At 45.4% G+C, this 21,242-nt stretch overlaps 1 protein-coding gene across 7 annotated transcripts in view; it reads left to right on the top strand.

Annotated features, from left to right (window-relative positions):
- The window catches only part of Ppp2r2b (protein phosphatase 2 regulatory subunit Bbeta), a 406,697-nt gene that overhangs the window by 345,879 nt on the left and 39,576 nt on the right, over positions 1-21,242 (top strand). For all 7 annotated transcript variants that reach the window (XM_029471971.2, XM_029471972.2, XM_021150242.3 and 4 more), the window contains 2 exons: positions 4,421-4,598; positions 17,093-17,257. In XM_029471971.2, coding sequence (XP_029327831.1) covers positions 4,421-4,598; positions 17,093-17,257 — 343 coding nt within the window. The remainder of the gene's footprint in view (positions 1-4,420; positions 4,599-17,092; positions 17,258-21,242) is intronic.

Genomic DNA, 21,242 nt, shown 5'->3' with positions numbered 1-21,242 from the left:
AGACTTCTTCCTGTCCATCGTGCGTCAGCATCCTCTCCTGAGTCTCCCTACACCTCCCTAGCATATACAAGGTCCCTTGGGTGATACATCCCACTGAGCTCCAGTATAGCTCAACCCCTCCCCAAGTATCTACACAGTCTGGTACAGAACCAAGAGGATAAAGAGTCAAGCTGACTCCTGAACCAAGAAGTGCAGATGTATTGGCTCTGCCTCAGGCTAGCTGTGTGACTTCAGATTAATTACTCAACCATTCTGTACCTCTCCTTTTTTTGTCTGTCCCTTAGGAACCATAAAGATAAGATAACTCACTGATGACTGGCTTAAGTGTTTAACCATTGCAGGCAGTGGACAACATGGGGTGTTTATGGAAGGTCTGTCTGAGAGGATGCCACTGGAGAGGGGGAGAGAATAGAGTGGCTTTCTGTAAGCCTGTGGCAGGTCAGACTCAGGCTGCCCCTTTTCCCTGGAGAAATCAATCACTGGATACAATAACAGGATGCCCGGTAACTGGGAAGAGTGGGATTGTGTTGATCCCTCCCAGTATTCACACACACATGCGTGAGAATACTCACATGCACAACTGACCTCAGGAAGACACTGAACCTGAGCAGAGGAGAGACAGGGATGTGAGCTGCCCCAGAGATGACACTGCTGCACCCCACCTTGGGCCACTCCAGGCACAGAGCCTCAAGAGCTGACAGTGAGGCTCAGATAACAGCTTCAGCTGACTTAAGTGGTTTCAGACTGGGTGGGCATTTGTCCATGATTCTAGCATTCAGAGGCTTAAGTAGGCAGTGGGTGTCACAGGTTCAAGGCCAGCCTGGGCTATATATCAAAATCTCATTCCCCCCACTGCTCTCTCTGTGATACTGAGCTGCATCCTCCCCTATAGGGTGGCAAATGGAGCCCCTTCCAAGGCTGGCTCCGGGAAAACTGGATGAGATCATGGCTGGGATAGAGTTGACACTTTGGGCTCTAAACACCATGGCTGGCTCATAGCACAGGAAGGCTGCCAGAACAATGTTCTCTGAAGAAAGCCTAGACACTGCCTGGTATTCTTGAAATCATGCCCCGCTCTTCTCCCTGCCATGGCCCCAGAAGGAACAATCAGACCATGTGGGAATCACAGTCCCAACATGGCTGCCTAATCCAGCCATCTGGTCCTTCCCGAACTGCAGGACAAGGCATTACCATAACACAGGAATGATGCAGGGACTCCCTCCAAACACAACCAAATACACAGATATACATGCATACATACATACAGCCATGTATGAACACACAGATACACTACACACACACACACACACACACACACACACACACCTTATCTGTGCAAAGAAGGCTCCATCCCCAGACACCTGCTCAGAGCCTTTCCCCATTATGCAGCCCATCATGGATCATGTCAGCCTGCATTAGCAACCAGGCTCATCACATTAGGCAGCAGCCTTGGGCTGGCAGCTACCACTTTGAAATGCCTCTTTATCTCGTTGTCACGCTCCCTTCCGCATCGGACACAGCCACAGAGTGATCTGAAGACCCAATGTAGACATGAAGAACCAGGTTAGAGGTCAAAGATTGCAAGAAAACCTGACATACCCCACTGCCCTGGGCCCTGGGTGCCTGCGTGGAACTCAGGCATCTCTGAGGAGCAGAGGAAGTTAACACTGGAAGGCTCCAAGTGCAAGCATCTTTATGAGCAACTGTAGAAAATGTGGCATGTGTTTCTGAAAACACACAACATAGATGCCCTATCGACTTACTGTCAAAATCTGTGACGCCTTTGGAGACTTCAGACCAACAACATGATGTGACATCAGTAGTGTCTCTCTGCTTCAAGTCCCCCCGGCTGTTTATCCATGTCACTTATAGTTCCACCCTGCTGTGTTCCTACCTGCTGTACATGAGGAAAGAGGGCTTGCTTTGCAGTCAGGTGGGTCCTAAGATCAAATCCCACTTGTGCCTTCTCATCTCTGGACCATCCTGGGACTGTGACTTGGCTTCTCTGTTTTCTGTTTGTAGTCCTACTCTGTGCAAGTAGCTGCTTTACATTTGTTGAAAGCATTATCTGGGATTCTGTATGAAGAGTGCTTAACCAGACACCATTGTTTCAGTAACTGTGTCAGGGCCAAGTTCATAGAGGAGCCTCAGCTTCACCAGTGTGAAGCCTCCACTCACACAAGCCCTTGGTTGGCGTTCACTCGTGCACGCCTAAATCTTGGACTTCAGCCCCTGACTCATCTCCACTTCCAGAAAGGTCTGATGAAAACTTAACCGTGATCGTGTCCGGGTCATCCCAAACCCATTCTCCCCACCTTATTGATGTAGGCAGAGCTCCTTCTGTGGCTTACCCCCAATTTACCCTGTCACCTTCACTCTCACAATAGACTATCACCACCTCCACTTCAGCCCCCTCTGGCTAGGACCTGCCTTCTGCTGGCCTGGTGACTTATTCCTCATCTTCCGAGTCTCTGCACACTCACCCATCCCTGGGAAACCCCTCAAGACGTTCTAGGCTCTGTGCCTCCTCCCTGGAGCACTCACTGCATTGTTGTATGTGGTAATTTACCCCTACCCCCCCACCACCACCACCACCAGCTAGAGCAGCCATATAATGGTGAGCCCTTGGGGCTTTGTACAATGCTAAGTTGGTGTTACTGAAAGAGTAAGTAGGATGGGTGGTAATTGCTTCAGTAAATCCCCATGACTATCTTCAATAAGATGAGGACAGAGCAGGTTCCACCAATGTCCAGAGCATGGGGCACATCCCAGACCATCAGTCAGTTGGTACTTGTGTTCAAAGCACAGGCCTCTTACTCCCACACATGTCATGCAAAACCATTCATTGTCCATGCCTGGCATATGGGACCTGAGAGATCAACCTCTTCCTCCGTCCTGGCATACAGATGACCCCATCACTGGCCTCCTGGACACCAAGTATCATATCTGTCTGAGCTTTCCTCCATGTTTTCTCAGGACCATTCATATGCATGCACATGTATGAGCTGATGAGCAACTCCATGGTGGGGCTGGGAGAACTCTGCCTTCTGGAAGGTGTTGCTGAGTGACTGCCCTGCAGGAAGCCAACCTGCTTTGGGCCACCTCCCCTTGCCACCTGGGGTGATGTTAATTCAGAAGCTAAAGGCTTAATCTGCCGCCTGCTGTCACATCATGCAGACTCAGGGCAAGATACTTTGGAAAGGATATTTTGGAGTCTTTGAAAAGGAGGTGGAAAGGATCCTCGTGGCTATTTATCTCCTTGTTTCTACTAAAGAACTGTGCCCATGCAATGTGGTTTAGCTTGTCTGGGCTTTGAGCAGAAGAGTGGGTGTCTCTATTCACATTTCCTAGAGAGAACTCTCTGAGCACCCTAACTCCCCCAGTCCACCATGAAGAAAAGACTTCCTGGCATATGCTCTACTCAGTCATTCAATAAACACTTACTGAACACATTCAATATTTCAGAATAGTGACCATATCATTTACTGTCCAAACTGTGATCATTTTGAATGTGACACTACCTAGTCGGTACTCAGGGACAATAGGTGTAAACAAAGGTATTCCCAGGTCAACCAGAATGCAACAAGTACTGATATGCTAGTGGTTCATCTTGGGTCATTAGAGTCTTGAGTGTTGGAACACTTTCCTAAAAGCATCCTTAAATGCCAAGAGTAAAACTTGGAAGGAGCCCTCTAGAGTCATGATAAAAACATGAGAAAAATAAATTGAGGTTGAAGCTAAATAACATGTTCCTAAGCTCGTCCCACAATCTTCTTTCTAGAGTGGATTTCCTGTTTAAGGAAGGGAGGAAGGGAGGAAGGGAGGAAGGACGGGAGGGAGGGAGGGAGGAAGAAAGGAAGGAAGGAAAGAAGAAAGGAAGAAAGGAACACATATAAGCAACACTAAACAGACTCAGTAGATTGCATTGTATAACTGTGTGCATATATATGCACACCTATTTGTATGTTTGTAACAATAATAAAGAAGAGGTCATGAATTTGAGGGGGAGTGGAGAGAGGTGGATGGGGCAGAAATGACAAAAACACGGGACTCATAAAACTGTGAAAAACTAAAAAAAATAATTAAATGTAAAAACTATGAAACAGACTGGGAGTGAGAGCTTTGAAGACTTTGTCTCCACAGTAGGATCCAAGTCCCCTCAGGGACACTAGAGAAATGTTTCAAGTTTATAAAGATTGAATCTTGTCCTGGTCAGGTGTTGAAAGGCCCAGAATGTGGTAAGAATGACAGCTGGCTTCTGGGTTGTGATTCACTGTGTGGTGTTAAGGAAACAGTAACTCTTGGTTTCTGGGTTGTGATTTACTATGTAGTGGTAAGGACAGAGCATTTTGTACAAGAAAAAAAACAAAAAAACAAAAAACACCTTCCATTCTGAGCACTGTGTCTCTCTCATATCCAGGTACCTGTCCTGAGACCCATGGACCTGATGGTGGAGGCCACCCCACGAAGAGTGTTTGCCAATGCGCACACGTACCACATCAACTCTATATCTGTCAACAGCGACTATGAGACCTACATGTCTGCTGATGACCTGAGGATTAACCTGTGGAACTTTGAGATAACCAATCAGAGTTTTAGTATCCTTTCCTCGCGAACAAATAACCCATTGGTCCGACTCACGGGTATCCAGGTAGGAGTGGGCTGGAGAGAAAGAAACAGAAGAAAAGACCGTCAAAATGGAAATGTCTGGCATCTATGAAGGAAAATCTGAAATTACGGGTAGAGCAGCATGGCTAGCTCTGGCATCTAATTCAAAATCATTTTTTCATGCAATGACATTTATGTGTCATGAATTAAAATTAGAGCTGGGCTGGCACCTATCACATCTCAGTCGGCCGGGTGCTCATGTAGCATCCACAAGGCCCTGAGTTCAGTCCTCGGCATCACATAGAGATGTGCTAAGGCACACTGTGACCCTGTCTCAAAAACTATAGATATAACTCCACCAGTAATGAAGATCTGGCCGTTTTCCAGGGTTGCTTCTTTAAGAGGTTAAAAATTAGTCTGTGGAGAGCGCATGTGCCAGCGATATGGAGGCAGCTTCTTTTGTGTCACAGTAGTGACAGTAATGGTTGCTGCCACTTATTGGACCCAAACCCATGTGAACTTGCAGTATCTGAATTCCATTTCTCTATTGGCATATAATATGTAGACTCCTGAAATTACACGGCTCGGTTTTCAGGATGGGCACACCCCATCCTCCATAGAGACTGCATCAGCAGCAGCCTGTTATCCCTCCCCACATCACCTTGCCACAGGCCCCTCAAGGCTGTTCTTGGTATAATGACCCTAATGGGGCTGAGGATAGAGGTACTTGTCTACAAGACACCAGGTCCGATCTCCAGCATCTCAAACAAAACAAACATGGTCAGCCTCATTATCTTCCACTTTACTAACACTGGGGAAAGCAAAGCAGGCTCCTGAGTGTCTATGTAAGGCCACTTCTCTGACCTTATTATGTTGACCTTGCATTTAACAATAAAAACTGATCTTTGCTGAATGTCTAGAGTAGCTGTTCACAATCTGTGGGTCACAACCCCCCAAAAGTCCATTATAAAACACAGATATTTACACTACATAATCGTAGCAAAATTACAGTTATAAAGTAGCAATGAAAATAATTCTATGGTTGGGGGTCACCACAACATGAGAAACTGTATTAAAGGGTTGCAGCATTAGGAAAGGTGAGGACCACTACTCTTATTATGTCTGCCAAGAGCATCCTAACTCCTGACTCTTGGCTCCAATTCTCAACTCCGTTCATAGTCTCAGCCCTCAGGCAGTTGAGTACTGATACTGGCTCCAATACAGCTTTGATTCTGCCCTTCAATTGCTAGCTTCTGCCCTCCTGGCTCCACACATCCATGAAGCTCAGACAGCTGAGATGCCTCCATCCCTACTTTTGCCAACACTCACTGACAAGGACCACCATGTGGCACCCTCCCCTTCGGCTGCCTGATTCCTCTCCTTCATCACTCATGCCCTGCCTATCAGTTACCACGTGACCTACTTGGCATTCTGGCTGTGCACCTAACAAACACTCCAGTAACTTTCTAGAGAACTCAAAAGTCTATGTTGTTTCCCAGGGTCTAGAAGATTTCACACCATCTGGGCCCTGACTCCCTCTAACCCCTGTCATGTTGCTCCTGCCTCAGCCTCATCCTTTCTGCTTCAGCCAGCAAACCATGTTTCTATTCCCTACTAAGCCTTGTTCTTCCTCTCTTTGCACTTGCAATGCCCCTTGTGTCCCAACCAAGAGTTCTTGATCCCAGCCTCATTGGAATCTACTGTCTCTATACAGATGCCCACTAGCTTCCAGATGGCTGCTAGCCGCTAGATTCTTGCTGTCTCCATCAGGCTCATTGGGATTTGAAATGATTTTGCATGTACATTTTTAGTTTGCCCCTATGAAAATGTAAATCATGTGAGGGCAGGGGCCCTGAATGACCCATTGCTATATTCCAATGAATTCAGCATTCTGTACATGGAAGCTGCTGCACCCAGCAAGTGTGTCGTCATAGACACTGGTCAGAGGAGAGCTACAGGATGCTTTTTACTATGAAGCTGAGCTTGGATATTTAACTTGAAAAGTGGTAAAGACAAGCTGGGAAAAGGGGTTCGTCAGTAAAATTTTTGCTCGGTAATCATGAGGACCTGAGTGTGAGGCGCAGAATCCAGGAAAAAAAAATAATAACCTAGATATGATGCACACTCTTGTAACACTAGTAGGTTCATTCTCCAGATATCCTAGAGGCTCTCGGGAGATCCTGTCTTTATGGGGAGTGGGATAATTTAAAGAGCAACAGCTGAGGTTGTCCTGTGGCTTACACATGCATGTGTGCGCACACACAGAGGCATGAAACTCACACACACACACACACACACACACACACACACACAGAAAGCGTATTTAAGCAGTAGATACGGAGCTACTTAGTTCCTAGCACAGAGACACCCTATAATCCCTGAAGGCTTCTCAGGGAAGGTGTCTTTAACCAGGTTCTGGCACTGAGATACATCTGGAGACACTGAGAACTGGCCTTTGAGTCTGTGACTGGTCATGACACACTGTGTAGGCCTGGGAATGGGGGTCTCTGACTGCAGGTTTTTCCTGACAAAGCAGCTGCTGGTAGACCGAATATAGATGGCGGTCCCCTTTCACTCCTCCCATCTATTCCAAGAGCCAGGGATTTGCCGGCGCTCAGCCAGCTGTCACTCTGAGCTTGTGCTGCCCCAGCCTAGGTGGCATGTCTTCTGAATTTTGCCTCCAGGCTTTCAAGAGGGAAAGAAACTTTCTCAGGCATTTGGGGAGACAGCTGCCTTTGGGAGAATGCAAAGGGGACATATTAATAGTGCCGTTTAGGTTATCTTCTGCAGATGTGTGACAGCCTGCCAGATGCTGGCATACAAATGAGACCATAGCGCTCACCCTTAAAGCTGCCATATGTAAAATAATCACTGTCATCATGTGGGTGACAATACTGATATCTATATAATACCTTTCAGCCAGACTGCCCCAGGCAGGAAGGCTACGCAAACTAGAGCCCTTTTGCCTCTCAGCACTAAAGTGTAGCCACCTCTGGAGAAGGTAGTAGCCCTTACCACAACAGCCTCAAAAAAGTATCAAAAACAACCCTTTTCTTAAATGCCTCCTATTTGGTACATTCTTCTGTTAGACCTTTTATCTGCCAAAGAGACTGGAGCATGGCTTAGGACACCCGCAAAGCGTGCTGTGAGAACCACTGGAGGAGCAAGTAAGATGCTTCAAAGAAATAATAACACCAGTGAGTGTTTCACTATGAACTGCAACAAGCTCTTTAAGGAACTAAAAAAAAAGAAAAAGTTCATCAGATGTATTTTTAAAGACATGCTTTGGACCAGGGAATAAAAAAATTTTGCTGAGGAACTGATTATTGAATTGAGATAATCAGAGGAAGACTAACTTTTTGCTAACTTTGGCAAAGAGGTGTGCAGATATTTGCCTAGTGCACACCAAGTTGCCTGCAGCAGGAGGGATTCTAAGCAGGCTACCACACTGGACCAAGGCTGGAAAGCTTAAGTGAAGCTGCTCCTTGTATCAGTTCAGTCTCTGAGATTTTTATCTTGCTCCTAGCATCCTTGTAAGGTGTCTTCTTTTGTCACTTTGCCCCATCCAGGATGCCCATAGCCTCAAATCTTTGATTTCTAACTTCTAGTACAGCACTTGGTAGCTGTCTCACTTTACATTCATGGGTCAGAATCAGACAAGCCTGAGGGGGGAAGACATGGCCCTGAAGAGAATACCTCTCTCATGAAAAGTTCAACACATAGCCTGCATGTGCTGAGACACCACTTTATATGAAACTTATTAACCTAGAAATATGTCTAGAATTGAGAGTGTGATCCAGGCAATGAATTCAACAGAGCAGAAGCCCCTGATTAACTTTCCAGTTTTCTTGTCGTTTTGACAAGAAGAACGATTTTATCTGATCTTGTCATACTGATCATTTTCTTAGTAAGATATTTCTCTAAGCTCTCTCTCTTGCTCTATGTGTGTGTATTTGTGTAAGAGAGAGATCGAGAGAGACAGAGACAGAGAGATAGAGGGACAGAGAGAAGTCTTACAAGCCTTTGGTAGAGTTTTCCCTTATGAAGGATAAAGGATGAAGTGGATAATGGGGGTCCTGGATGGACAAAAAGCATGCTGTAAGAACGTTCACAGTCAGAAAGTCATGGGCCTGGGTGCAAATTCTATTCTTGTTGGACTCCAAATCCCAAGCTGTCTGCTGTGACGTCAGTGTCATGCTTGCTTTTGCCCAACCAGACTTCCTTTCTGATTGTCTTACTGAGTTAATTCTTGACATATGCTTTGTAACTTAAGTGGGTATAGTTGGAGAGGTGGAATTGGGGTGATTGCAGAGAAAAAGATTTGAGCTGGGAAGGAAAGATTAGCACCCTAATGATGGACCCATGCTCAGGAGTTGACCTTGTAGGTATATGGCTAGCTAGGCAAGTACAATCTTCAAGACATGGAGTTGGGAGAGGAAAATGACAAGCAGGTAGAACCCCACAGACATGAGTAGAAGGTTGTTGTCACAGGCAGCAGTCAGGAAGGAAGGCTGAGGAGCAATCAACAGAAATTGCAGATCCTCCAGCTCTTGGGCAATATCTTGGCTTTCTCTTTTTTTTTTTTTTTTGTTTTTTTGGGGTTTTTTTGTTGTTGTTTTTTTGTTGTTGTTGTTTTTTTGTTTTTTTGTTTTGTTTGTTTTGTTTTTCGAGACAGGGTTTTTCTGTATAGCTCTGGCTGTCTGGCACTCACTTTGTAGACCAGGCTGGCCTCGAACTCAGAAATCCGCCTGCCTCTGCCTCCCAAGTGCTGGGATTAAAGGTGTGTGCCACCACGTCCAGCTTTTGGCTTTCTCTTAACAGGTCTCCTCTAACTCAGGTTGGCCTCAGACATGCTCTATAGCCAAGGATGGTATTGCATTTCTGATCCTCCAACCTCTACCTCCCTGTGCCGCCACTCTTAGGTCATGCAGGGTTAGGTCCTTGTGTATGTTAGGCACTCTACCAAATGAGTCCTATCCCCAGATGAGGTCTGGGCTCTCTGTTAAATGTCCTTCAACTAGACCATTCATGGTAGTGCACATTTTTAATCCCAGCATCTGGGAGACAGAGGCAAGAGGATGTCTGAGTTTGAAGCCCACTTTGTCTACAAAGTGAGTTCCAAGATAGCCAAGACTACATTAAAAAAAAAAACTGTTTCAAGAATAAATATAAATAAATAAATAAATAAATAAATAAATAAATAAATGCTCTCCAGACAGACACACCCTAAATGTGCTTCTTTTTTTTATTAATGTAGATTCAGCTGATTAGGGAGTCTTTGATTTTATCTGTAAAATCCCTCCATGGCTACACTGAGGTGGGTAAGAGGGCGAGCAACTGGATCTGTATGCATCTCTTTATTCCCTTTTGTCCTGCAACTTTCTGAAGAGAATATTCCTTATACCTGGGTCATAATGGAAGAAAGGGAATCTAGCATAGCACTAAGTCATCAAAGCAAATGTACAACAGAAAGAGATAAATATGTAACCTGTGATGAAAACCAAATGTAATGATTTAGGAGTCTGAATTATGCACCAAATATGTTACAGATAAATGCTATCTTTTGGAATTTCTTCATCTTTTCTGTCTATTCTATTCTATTCTATTCTATTCTATTCTATTCTATTCTATTCTATTCTATTCTATTCTGAGACAAGGTCTCACTATATAGCCTAGGCTGGCTTGGAGTTCAGCATCTAAATGCCTTGGACTCTTGTAAGCCATGATTACTGGTATATGCTACCACACCCAGAAATTCTTCCTTCCTTTTTACATGAGTTTCTATGTTCAAGATCATCTGATATTTTATAGCTGGTTATATTTGAGGATTAAAATTTTAGCAAGCTCTCTCCAAATTATAGAAATCTATATTCAACCATGCCAACACAATCAAACATGTAATATCCTACACATGTCCTCCTGGATGTATAGACAGTAAGGGTCAGGAACTGAATTGACTCTTGATTTCAAATTATCTCTAAGACAATTTGGGGCCTTCTGACTTGTGTACAGGAAGACTCTGTGATTGTGGAACTCTCAAGAGCTCTCTAGTCCTACAGAGTGTTGCAGCCAGCCTTGTGAACCACCCTGTGGATTTAATATGGCACCATGCATCTCTGTCAGCCCCTCAGCCTGAGTCTAGCCCTTGGCAAATACTCCATGGATATTTGCACATTGGCTTTTTAAATCTTCTAAGGCATGAATATTCCCTGAAGTGTGCTTCAGAAATCATCAATGCCTTACCAATGTCCTTTTAGGCTGATAAAATTGAGTACTTTGTGGTCACTGCTTAATATCCAAGGAGCAAGTTGGAACCTTAAAAAAATAAAGAAAGATCTCATGGCAACGTGTGTCCCTGAAAGGGAATCCAACTGTAATAGGTTAGAGTTTGAGGCCAACATGCAATGATTTCTCCACTTCAGAATTGGCAGACTTTCTATAGCAGCAGTTCTCAACCTGTGGGTCACAACCCCACAGTGGCCGTATATCAGATATTTACATTATGATTCATAATAGTAACAAAGGTACAGTTATGATGTAGCAGAGAAATAACTTTATGGTTAGGGGTTACCACACATGAGAAACTGTATTAAGGGGTCTCAGCATTAAACCTCTGCTTTAGCATCTATAACATATAAATAACTTCTGCTGCTTTTGCAATCAGGTGACCTCATCTAGTAAAGGTAGCATGGCCTGTGTCGGTAACGGCCCTGCAAGGATCCTCTACAACTTTCTTGTCCCTGCCTGGCTTAGCTAGGACTTGAGGAAAATAATTGCAGTATCAGAAAAGTCAGCGTAATGAATCAGAGGCGCGCGTGGACAGCCACTTTGACTCCAAGACACCGCGTGGAAATGGTTTTCTTGGATACATGTACTTGCTTCAGAAGATAGGATTTTGTCTAATAGGAAAATGATTTAAATAATTTTTCTCCATGATCTCTTCTGATAATTAAAATCCTTAGAGGCTGTTAATAGGATTCTATTCATTTAAAGGCAAATACATTGAACCCCCGGAGAGATAAAGTGACTTTCTCAAGTTCTCTCTGCTAAATAGGGATGGAATGAAAACCAAACCCTGTGCTCGCAGCCACGTTTGCTACAATTACTGTGCCTGTCCCATTGTGGTCTTGAACTCTCCCCACTGAGCAGAGAGGCCTGGCTCGGCTCCCTGGGATGACACTAAACAAAGAAGCTCCTGTCGTTTAAATGCTCACTGTCTTCTGGGTTTAGAAGTACATATTCACTGTAGAGATCTTGGACAATGAAACTAATCAGCCAATAACTTCGTGCCGCTGCTTTTATCCCTTCATTATGAGAAGGCCTGCTAATTCAGCCATATTGGTTGAGAAAAAAAAAAAAGAAGAGAGTAGAGGGTGGGGAGTAAGAAATTCAAACTCTTTATTTGTAAGGGGCTTTTCTTCTATTTAGTCTGGGGTACTCTACCCCTCACACCCCACCAGACATACACATACACACAAACACACACACACAAACACACACACAAACAAACACACACACACACAGAGAAAGGGAGAGCAAATGAGAGAGAGAGAGAGAGAGTTTTCAGTGATCACTGCCTCATGTCACTGATTACCTTATCTGTCAATCTCAGTTCCCCCAGTATCAACCCTGTAGATTATTAGCATTGTTCCTGCTTTGGTCTCTGGCGTATCCACTGTACCCATAAGATCACTAGACAGTTGTTCATTCTCCAGGAACATCATGGCACAAGTAAATCAGTGGACTCCAGCTACTCACAGGCAGCACACATACTGTCTCTGTTCTTTCTGCAAGACATGGCTGTGTGTCCTGTCTGTTTCTTTTGCTCTCATTCATCATTTTTTTCTTGACTCACCCGACTGTGGTATCTATTTTGTGCCTAATTTTCCTCACCTGAAATAGTATATGAGGGAATGGTATGGATAGCTTAAAGAAAAACCACTCACAGATGCACCCTCGTAGAACCATCGCATGCAGCTCCATGGCCCACCTGCCTTTATGCTCCCTGCTTTCAGGTATAGGCTTAAATTGCACTGTGTTCCCAGAATTAGAATTTGGCATACAGTGGGTATTTTTTTCCATACTTCGGATGCTTCACTGCAAAAATAATTTAATGACATGTTTTTTTTGAAAGTTCACTTTATCATGTGGTTCTGTATATTTATTTAGGTGGCTGTCAATCGTCCATTATCCTGCCACCGGCTGGAAGTACGGGGAGTGATAGTCATAGAAAGCTTGGGCCTTCCAAACTTGGATGGTTTAAATGACTTTGAAAGGCCTCCCCCTCCCTCTGCCCTCCCACCCTGATCCTCTCCACCCCTCATCCTTCTGCTGACGCAGTTTATGGTTTGGGACGCTTATTTGTCTGAAGCAAATCCCTGAAGGGATGACCTCCCAGTGTCTTCAATTATTACTTTCAAGGATGCCTTAGGCAACTGCCTGGCACAGCAGTGCCCTCACCTTCCCACCTTCTGCCTTGCAAAGATGAAACTCAGCTGCTGGGCTGGCTGTGCCTCTGCTCATCCTCAGAGCTGTCTCCAGAGTCCCCCTGGAGAGCCAGATTAACCCCTTTTGTTAACAGAGGTAATTTGCCTGGGTTTAGCATTAATAAGGAATGCTCCAAGCAGTTGGGGTCAAAAAGAACAGATCTGTCAGGCCCCAGGGTTAATTTAATGGCAATCTGTTGGCTGTCTGGGTTGTATATTAGTCATGAGCCCAGCGATATCTTTTGCTGTTTAGTTCTTTGGAACAACAGGGAAATAATTTAGATAGAGTGCTCAAAAGGATCAGATGGAGAAATTGACTGTCAAAAGACATTATTCCATTTTCCAGTAATACAGGGCACCTTGTGTTGCTTAGCCCCTTTCCCCCTCCTTCCCAATACGTAGGGGGAAATGTGTGCTGAAGCCACACAGCACCCTTTGGAACTTGAATGAATAATGGTGTGGGCTTCTGGGCAGTATTGTATGTTCCCTCCTGTCTTCCTCAGAAGATATCAAATTTGGGGCAACTACACTCTTACACATGTTTCTAGAGTTCAGCAAAGTCTTCCCTTGGGAAATAGGACAAGAAAGCCCTTGTCATGTTTTTGTCCCAACCTCTAGTTCAAGAAAATTATATCATAGGACATAAAAATTCTGGCTCTAGAAAATACCATCACTACTTTGCAGTTGGTGAGTTTTCAGGGGCATGATTCGAAGGAGCCCTCTCTCATAAGCCAGTCATCGTTCCCTAGAGACAGTTTCCCACTCAGGGAAACTGACCTGGTGAGGCCTCTCCTCCTAGAATGCAGTGTGGTTGCATGTGAAGAATCCTTGCACAAGCTCACGTGCAAATCCCAGCTCTGCCCCAGGCAGTCACACGACCCTAAGAAATTTATCTCAGAGGTCAGCAAGATGTCCCAGCAAGTAAAAAAATCTCTTGCCACCAAGATTAACAACCTGAGTTCAATCCCCAGGACCCCAAACTGTGGGAGGAGAAAACCAACTTCACCAGCTTGTCCTTTGTGCACTTTGGCACACTCAAAATAAAAACATGATGTAAAGCCACAGTCACACCCATGGTCCTGGTTAAGCTCATGGGCTCTGAAAAAAATAAACAAAACAAAACAAACAAACAAAAAGCATAAGGATATTAAAAAAAAGGAACTTATAGAACGGATGAGGGATCGGAGGAGAAGAAGGAAGACAAAGGAGGGTAAGGGCAAGAATAATCAGAATGTAATGAATACATGGATGAAAATGGCAAAAAGAAAAGACACAAAAGTTTCTCCTGATTGGAAAGGAAAAAAGAACACATTTCACTCTATTTCCCCAGCTGTAAAATAGGGCTATTAATGGCACTGCCTCCGTCTGTCTGAAGTGAAGGACAGATGAGACTGTAAGACATGTCGTCCAGGCAGGCTCAGCACTTGGTAGACACCAGCTATTTGTGGTCGTGCTAAAACGGGAGAGGATCATGGTTTCTTCCCTCGGCCGATCCTGAGTCAAACCCACGCTCTGTGATGAGGATGGAGGCTCAGACCTTGGAGAAGAATCAAGTGGCTTCAGATGAAAGTGGGTGGGAGGTGGGACGGATGTAGAAACAGTGAACAGGGGCAGCTCCCCTGAGTGGTGCTCCACGAGGGTGTCCTTGGTGGTGGGAGGATGCTCCTGGAGGCACAGATATGCTTAGGCTCTTTGTTTTCACATCTTCTGACTTAGAGACTTTATTTTTAGGTAGGAAAAAAAATAACTGTGCCTGTATCACCTCCTTCTCCCACACAACGAAGATCTCTTCCAGTTCAGCTTGTTTGCTGAGCTATACTGGTAGAGGCAGAGAAAGCTGACACCAGATTTTTCTCTCCTTACTTTGGGAAAAGGAAAACACACTTGCTGGCACTGTAGGGCGCGGAGGAACTTTCTGATGGAGTCTGACAGCAGCCGATGGAAACCTCTGCTTGCCCTACCCAATGCCATACCCACCAAGGCACAGGTCAGCAGCCAGAAAGGACGTCAGAGCTGCAGCCTGTGGCCCCCTCCCACGTTGTTTGTGTTTGTTCCCCAGGTGTATACCCCAAACACAGAAGCTGAGTTGGCAGGTAGTGTTTCGTGAATCCAGGAATGCACATGCCCAGTGCAACCAAGGAATCTTTGCATCTGTTTTTCATAGGTGTGGCAAAAGGCAATATGAGCACAGGCTAATTTTAGAAAGAACACAATGGGGTGCCTAAGAGATAATCAAATAGGAAGAGACACAGCCTGGTGCAAAGTCATTGTAGCAAATCCAACAGACCTAGAACTTGCTAGTATGTTGCCCACATTTGTTAGAGTGTGGCTACCTAATTGGTGCTACTAGGGCCCAAGGTATGAGCATGCCTGTCCCCATCTGCAGGATTCCTGGCCCATACATTTCCATTTTAATCACTATGAGTTCGTTTTCATGTAGACCATTAAACCCATCATTTTGAGAATGTTGTCTTACTGCTTAGGTAAGATGAAAAAGCAACCCAATTTAAAGATGGGCAAAAAAAAAAAAGTCTTTAAAAAAAAAGTGGTAAGTTAAAAACAAACAAACAACAACAATAAAAACCCTGGTGATGCACACGGGAGCAAACATCACAGAGATGGCATAGGAGTGGTGGAGTTAGGGGGATGCAGTTCTCCTTGTTCAGCTTTGCTGTGCCCATCATCCACATGACAAAGTGCAGCCAGTCCCTAGACTGAACCTCAGCTCCAGGTAGGAGCCTCTCCAACTCTTGGTGGGGGTGTATCAGAGCATATCGAAGTCAGTCCCTTCACCTCTGATGAATACCCTTTGAAAAAAATTGGTTTTATTTCCACTGAATTGCCTTTATAAACAAAAGTCTAAACTTTTCATTCAGATATACAAGAAAATATATATGCATACATATATATAATATGCGTAATATATATTTATATATATATAATATGCGTAATACACACAAACAATTTTTATGGCAAAAGAATGTGTTGAAAAGGTGAAATTCTAGAAGCTTAAACTGAGTATATTCTACATGATCCCTAATTCCTCATTACACATAGATGATTTCTTTCTAATACTTAAGCTCCCACTTAGACTCTCAAATCACAGCTTTTGGAGACTAGATAGCCTGAATATCTTAGAGGAGGGAACCTGGGCTTTGCGAAAACTCCTATGGTTTGTACCTAGAGCAAAGACCCAGTATCAAACTAAGGATGTCAGGCTTGGCAGCAAGCACCTTCACCTGCTGACAAACTCCCCAGCCCCTTAACCTTGTCTCCTAGGAAACTTCTCGAATGCTCACAGAGCTTCCCCTTCCTGTAAATAGCTGTAAAAGGTGTGATTCATTCGCAGTGTTGGTGTAAGGATTAAATAAGACAAAGCTCAGGAGGGTTTATCGGCCTTTGATAAACCCTCCTTGAGCAGCCTCTGTTGTTATACAGATAGATTGTGGGAAACAATCTTGCATGCAGCCTGTTGTAGATGGAATTTATCAGCCCCGGAATCCCGGTAAGAATTCAGTTTGAAAAGTCTGGCTAGAGTGGGCCTAGCTGACTTCTCAGCTGTCGCTTCAGAGTAGCAAACACTCTTGAGTGATCTCATGGGCAAGATTCAGTTTGTCTTCTAGATGCCACAGAAGATGAAACTAAGATAAGGAGCCAGGAAACATAAATTCATTGAGACAGGGTTTCACAGTGTGGCCCAGGCTGGACTTGAACTTACAGCAACCCTCCTGCCTCAGCTTCCTGTGTTTCGTAATTAGAGTCATGAGCCACCACACCCATCTTAGACCTAAGTTTTAATTCTACCTCTGACTACCAAGCAATCCCTTTTCTTAAAGCCCCTGAGCCCCGGCTGCCAGAAACCACTACTGCCTGCTCTTCTGCCAACAGCTTGCCAATTAGATCCCTGTGTGTGTAGTAAAGGCTTGCATAGCACTCACAGCAAGTGCTGCTAAGTTCTGCCCCCATCTCCTGGTCCTTCCTTGACTCCTCTGTGCCAGATATCGTGGACATCAAGCCAGCCAACATGGAGGAGCTCACGGAGGTGATCACTGCAGCTGAGTTCCACCCCCACCACTGCAACACCTTTGTATACAGCAGCAGCAAGGGGACAATCCGGCTGTGTGACATGCGTGCATCTGCGCTGTGTGACCGGCACACCAAGTGTGAGTATCACCACGAGGGCTATGGGGGTGAGGTGTCCTGGCCGCTGACATTCGGGAAGAGGGGAATCCTGGAAGGGTTCCATCTCATTGAACACTGGGAGTAAAGAAATCACAAATGTTGAGCTAATTTGGGAGTCAGCCCCACATGTAACGCTCTGAGAAGGGGAAGCCCCGAGTTTGAGTCTGAAGCACACAGGTGCCAAGGAAAGCTTGCCAGCAATGGCTGGCTGAACAACTGAGCTCATCTGAATTCTGTGTGGAGATCGCTCACTGCTGTGAGGAGGATGACCCCGAGGAACAACCACAGAAACAGTGAAGAGATTGTTAAGGGGTGGTATGGATAAGGAGATTGGATGGCATTCACGGTCAGCAGTAGAGAATACCAGGTAGATCTTGGTGGCAGCATTAACTAGACTTGATGGAGTATAAGGGTAATGAAGATACAAGAGGGGTAAAGAAGGGATAGGAACGTGGCTCTCAACCTTCCTGTCCTTTAACACTGCAGCCCTTTAATACAGTTCTTCATGCTGTGCTGAGACCCAACCGTAAAATTATTTTTGATGCTTCCTCATAACTAATTTTGCTACTGTTATGAATTGTAATGTAAATATCTGATATGTGATCCTGAAGGGAGTCACGACGCACAGTTTGAGAACCACTGGGGTGGGCTAAGGCGTGTGGGAGGAGGTACTGAGTAGATCCAGGGTTTGGTGAAGGGAGAGGGAAAGTAAGACATGCCCAATGGTTAACATGACTGGCTTGTGGGATGGGGGCTACTGGAAGTCACACTAGGCATGAAGCACTTGTACTCAGTTTGGGACCTGCCAAGTGTAACATGAGCTGTCTCAAGGGACAGATTCTCTCTGGTAAGTGAATATGGAACAAGAAGGGAGTACCACTGACCTAGAGATATCCCAGAGAGAGTACCCACTCACCTAGAGATATCTCAGAGAGAGTACCACTCACCTAGAGATATCTCAGAGAGAGTACCACTGGCCCAGAGGTAACCCAGAGAGAGTACCACTCACCTAGCGATATCCCAGAGGGGCCCCAAGAAGCCCTGGTGTTCTCACAGCAGTGTATCCATGTTAGCCTGGGCTTTAGAGTCAGTCAGGCCCACTTGAGTCCTGACTGCAGTCATAAATCCTGAACTGACTGGGGAAATTGCTAAGCCCAGGACTAAAGCTGGAGAATGGTTGTGGCCTTAGAAGGTTTTAGAATGAGAATGGTTTAGGACAGTACTTGAGGAGCATGGCTAAGCTTTGGTGCTTGGTGACCTCAGGCAATCCTCCTGAGCCCCACAGTCCCCACAGGGCGGGTGAGCAGAAAAAATCAATACTGTTACATGAATAAGGCGCTCCTGACATCTTCTGAGCCCAAGGTAGGTGCAACTGATGACAACAGAATGGTCATTGCAGTCCTCGAGAATCCCCAGGCCTGCTGCTGTAAGCAACTTAGAACTCTCCCACTCCATTTTGCCAGGTATGAGAGGCCCCATTCTTCATAATTGAATTCATATTCACTGAGCACACACCATATGCCAGGCACTGTATTCAACTCTGGAGACACAAGGAGAAGCAAAAGATGTGCCTCTCTGTGTCTCTTAGAGCTCACTGTACTAGCCAGGGTCCTGCAGAGGGTGAGGAAGGATGGGTGCTGTGTATACAGAGAATTATTATAAGGAACTGACCCACATGTGGAGATTGAATGATTGAGTTCTGAGATCTGAAGTCAACAAGCCATAGTTGTGGGAGAGGAGGTGGCCTTCCATGCCACAGGCCACCAGGCTGAAGATCTGAGCATTCAATTCAACTACAAAGATGTAAAAAAAATCATCCCAACCCCAAAACAGTCAGGTGTAAGAAAGACTGCATCACTCACAAGAGGGCCAGCTCTTTCTTCCAATCAAGCCTTTGCCTGATTGGCTGAGGCCCATCCCCATTAAGAGGTCAATATTTATTCAGTCTATTAATTTAAATGTTAAACGTATCCCAAAACACCCTTGCAGAAACCCCCGAATGTCAGACCAAGTATGTGAGTACCTGTGACCAGTCAAGTTGACAGAGAAAATTAAGCACGCTGAAGAGTAAAGACACCTGCCTCCATTAGAGAATCACTAACAACCAGAGCATTGCCCGTGGGCTGAGGGGCACGAAACAGCAGCGGGTTGTGCTGTGAGTTTTCATCATGGGGATCTTACAAAGCAATGGCTGCTCGTCAGAAATGTAAAGAGCAAGGACAGAGAAGAGTTTAGGGAAGCATCACCCATGCACACAGAAGCAGGAAGTCCTTAAGGATTCACACGCAGGAGCCCCCAGAGTCTGCCCCTCCCTCCAGCCCTGACGCCACACCCCCCTACAAGATCAAAATCCAGAAGATAGTCTTCCGGGAGACCCAGGAGCTAGTGGGTGCCTATCAGCTACCCTTCATCGTTAAACCTGGCCACTACACACCCCAGTCCCGCCCAGCTCTGCATTCCAAGGCACCAGCCTGTTAACCTAATTAGAAAGAAAGCGATTCCTTTTCCTGACTGGGCCAAAAGACTGACCTTCTTCAGGGCACACCTCCCTTTGTTCCAAAGCCACCAGGCCCCAGCTTCTGCCAGCTGGGGAGGCCCGTGTCCTGACCTCCTGCCTGACATTTCATATTGATTTTCCCCATCCTCCTCCAGTTGCCAGCCCGCAGTGGGCTGAGGTGTGCATGAACCGCACGGCAGTACATCAGAGTTCAGAATGAAAAGCAACATTGGCTTTCCGGGCTGAGCACGGAGAAGGAGAGTATTTAATAACCGTCGGCGTTTAATCAAAACGCCGAGGAAAACCGTGTTATCAGAGCCGAATATATTAATTTCCATATGTCCCTCACTCTGCATGCTCAGCAGGGGTTGGAAAGCATGATTTGTCCTCTCCCTCTCTATTTTCTGACTTTTTTTTTCCTATCCCTTCTGGCGGTGGCGAGGTGTTTGCATTTGCAGTCTGAGGTGCCTAAAACAAAGACTACTGAAGGCAGCATCACTCTGCTGGGCTGGATCCTGCCTTCTCTCTTTCCACACACGTGTGTGTGAAGAAACCGGGCAGGTGATACAAACGCCAGCCTAAAACAGAAAAAGTTAAAGCCTGAACTCCTGTCCAGCATCTGCAGGGATCACATCCTCTAAGGCTCCAGGGATACTGAGCACCCTAACTTGCTTCCAGGAATTCCCACATCTTTCACCCCTTCCTGCCTCAGGGTTTTTACCTAAGTTCTTCCTCTACCTGGAACACGATTCCACTATGACTCTAAAATGCCACATGCCTGGTATAGACCCAGACTGAGCACTTGTGGGAAAGAGACAGGAAGATGGTCCCAAGACAGTGAGAGAACCTGTATTCACTTATGGAGCCTGTTTTAACAAAGTACCCCAACCGAGTGACTTAGCAAAATGTTACTGTCTCTCAATTCTGTTTCCAATTTTCAAATTTTACTTAATAGGGGTCAGGTGTGTGAATGTGGGCATACGTTACCACATCTTTATTCATTCTGTTAACTTAAATTCTAACCTTGTGTGAAGGACAAGTTTCGGGAGTCTGTTCTCTCTTTCCTTCTCCTTTTGTGGCAAGGCCTCTCCTGTTGCTTGTTCTACACTGTATACTCCAGTCTAGCTGTTCTGCAAACTCCTGGGCAGTTCTCCCATCTTGCCCTCATATTTTCCCATAGAAATGCTGGGATTACAGATGTGTGCTGCTGTATCTGGTGTTTTTATGTGGACTCTGGGATCAAGTGCAGGTTTTCAGGCCTGTCCAGCAGCGTTCTTTCCAGCTGAGCCATCTCGTGGGACCCATCTCATAATTCTCAGAAAGGTAGCAGCTGGCAGGGTTGTCTGGGCTGGACACAGGCTTCTCTCCTTCTCTTGAAGAGACTTTCTCTCTGTGTGTACATTATCCTCTTTCCTGTGTGCATCTGTGTGTAAAACACCCCTTCTTTAAAAGAGTTGTCTTAGATTAAT

Source organism: Mus caroli, unplaced genomic scaffold (assembly GCF_978045245.1).
Source record: "Mus caroli unplaced genomic scaffold, Mus_caroli_1 scaffold_19, whole genome shotgun sequence".
NCBI lineage: Eukaryota > Metazoa > Chordata > Mammalia > Rodentia > Muridae > Mus > Mus caroli.
The sequence above is the reverse complement of the archived record's forward strand: the minus strand, read 5'-3'. Positions and strand labels throughout refer to the sequence as shown.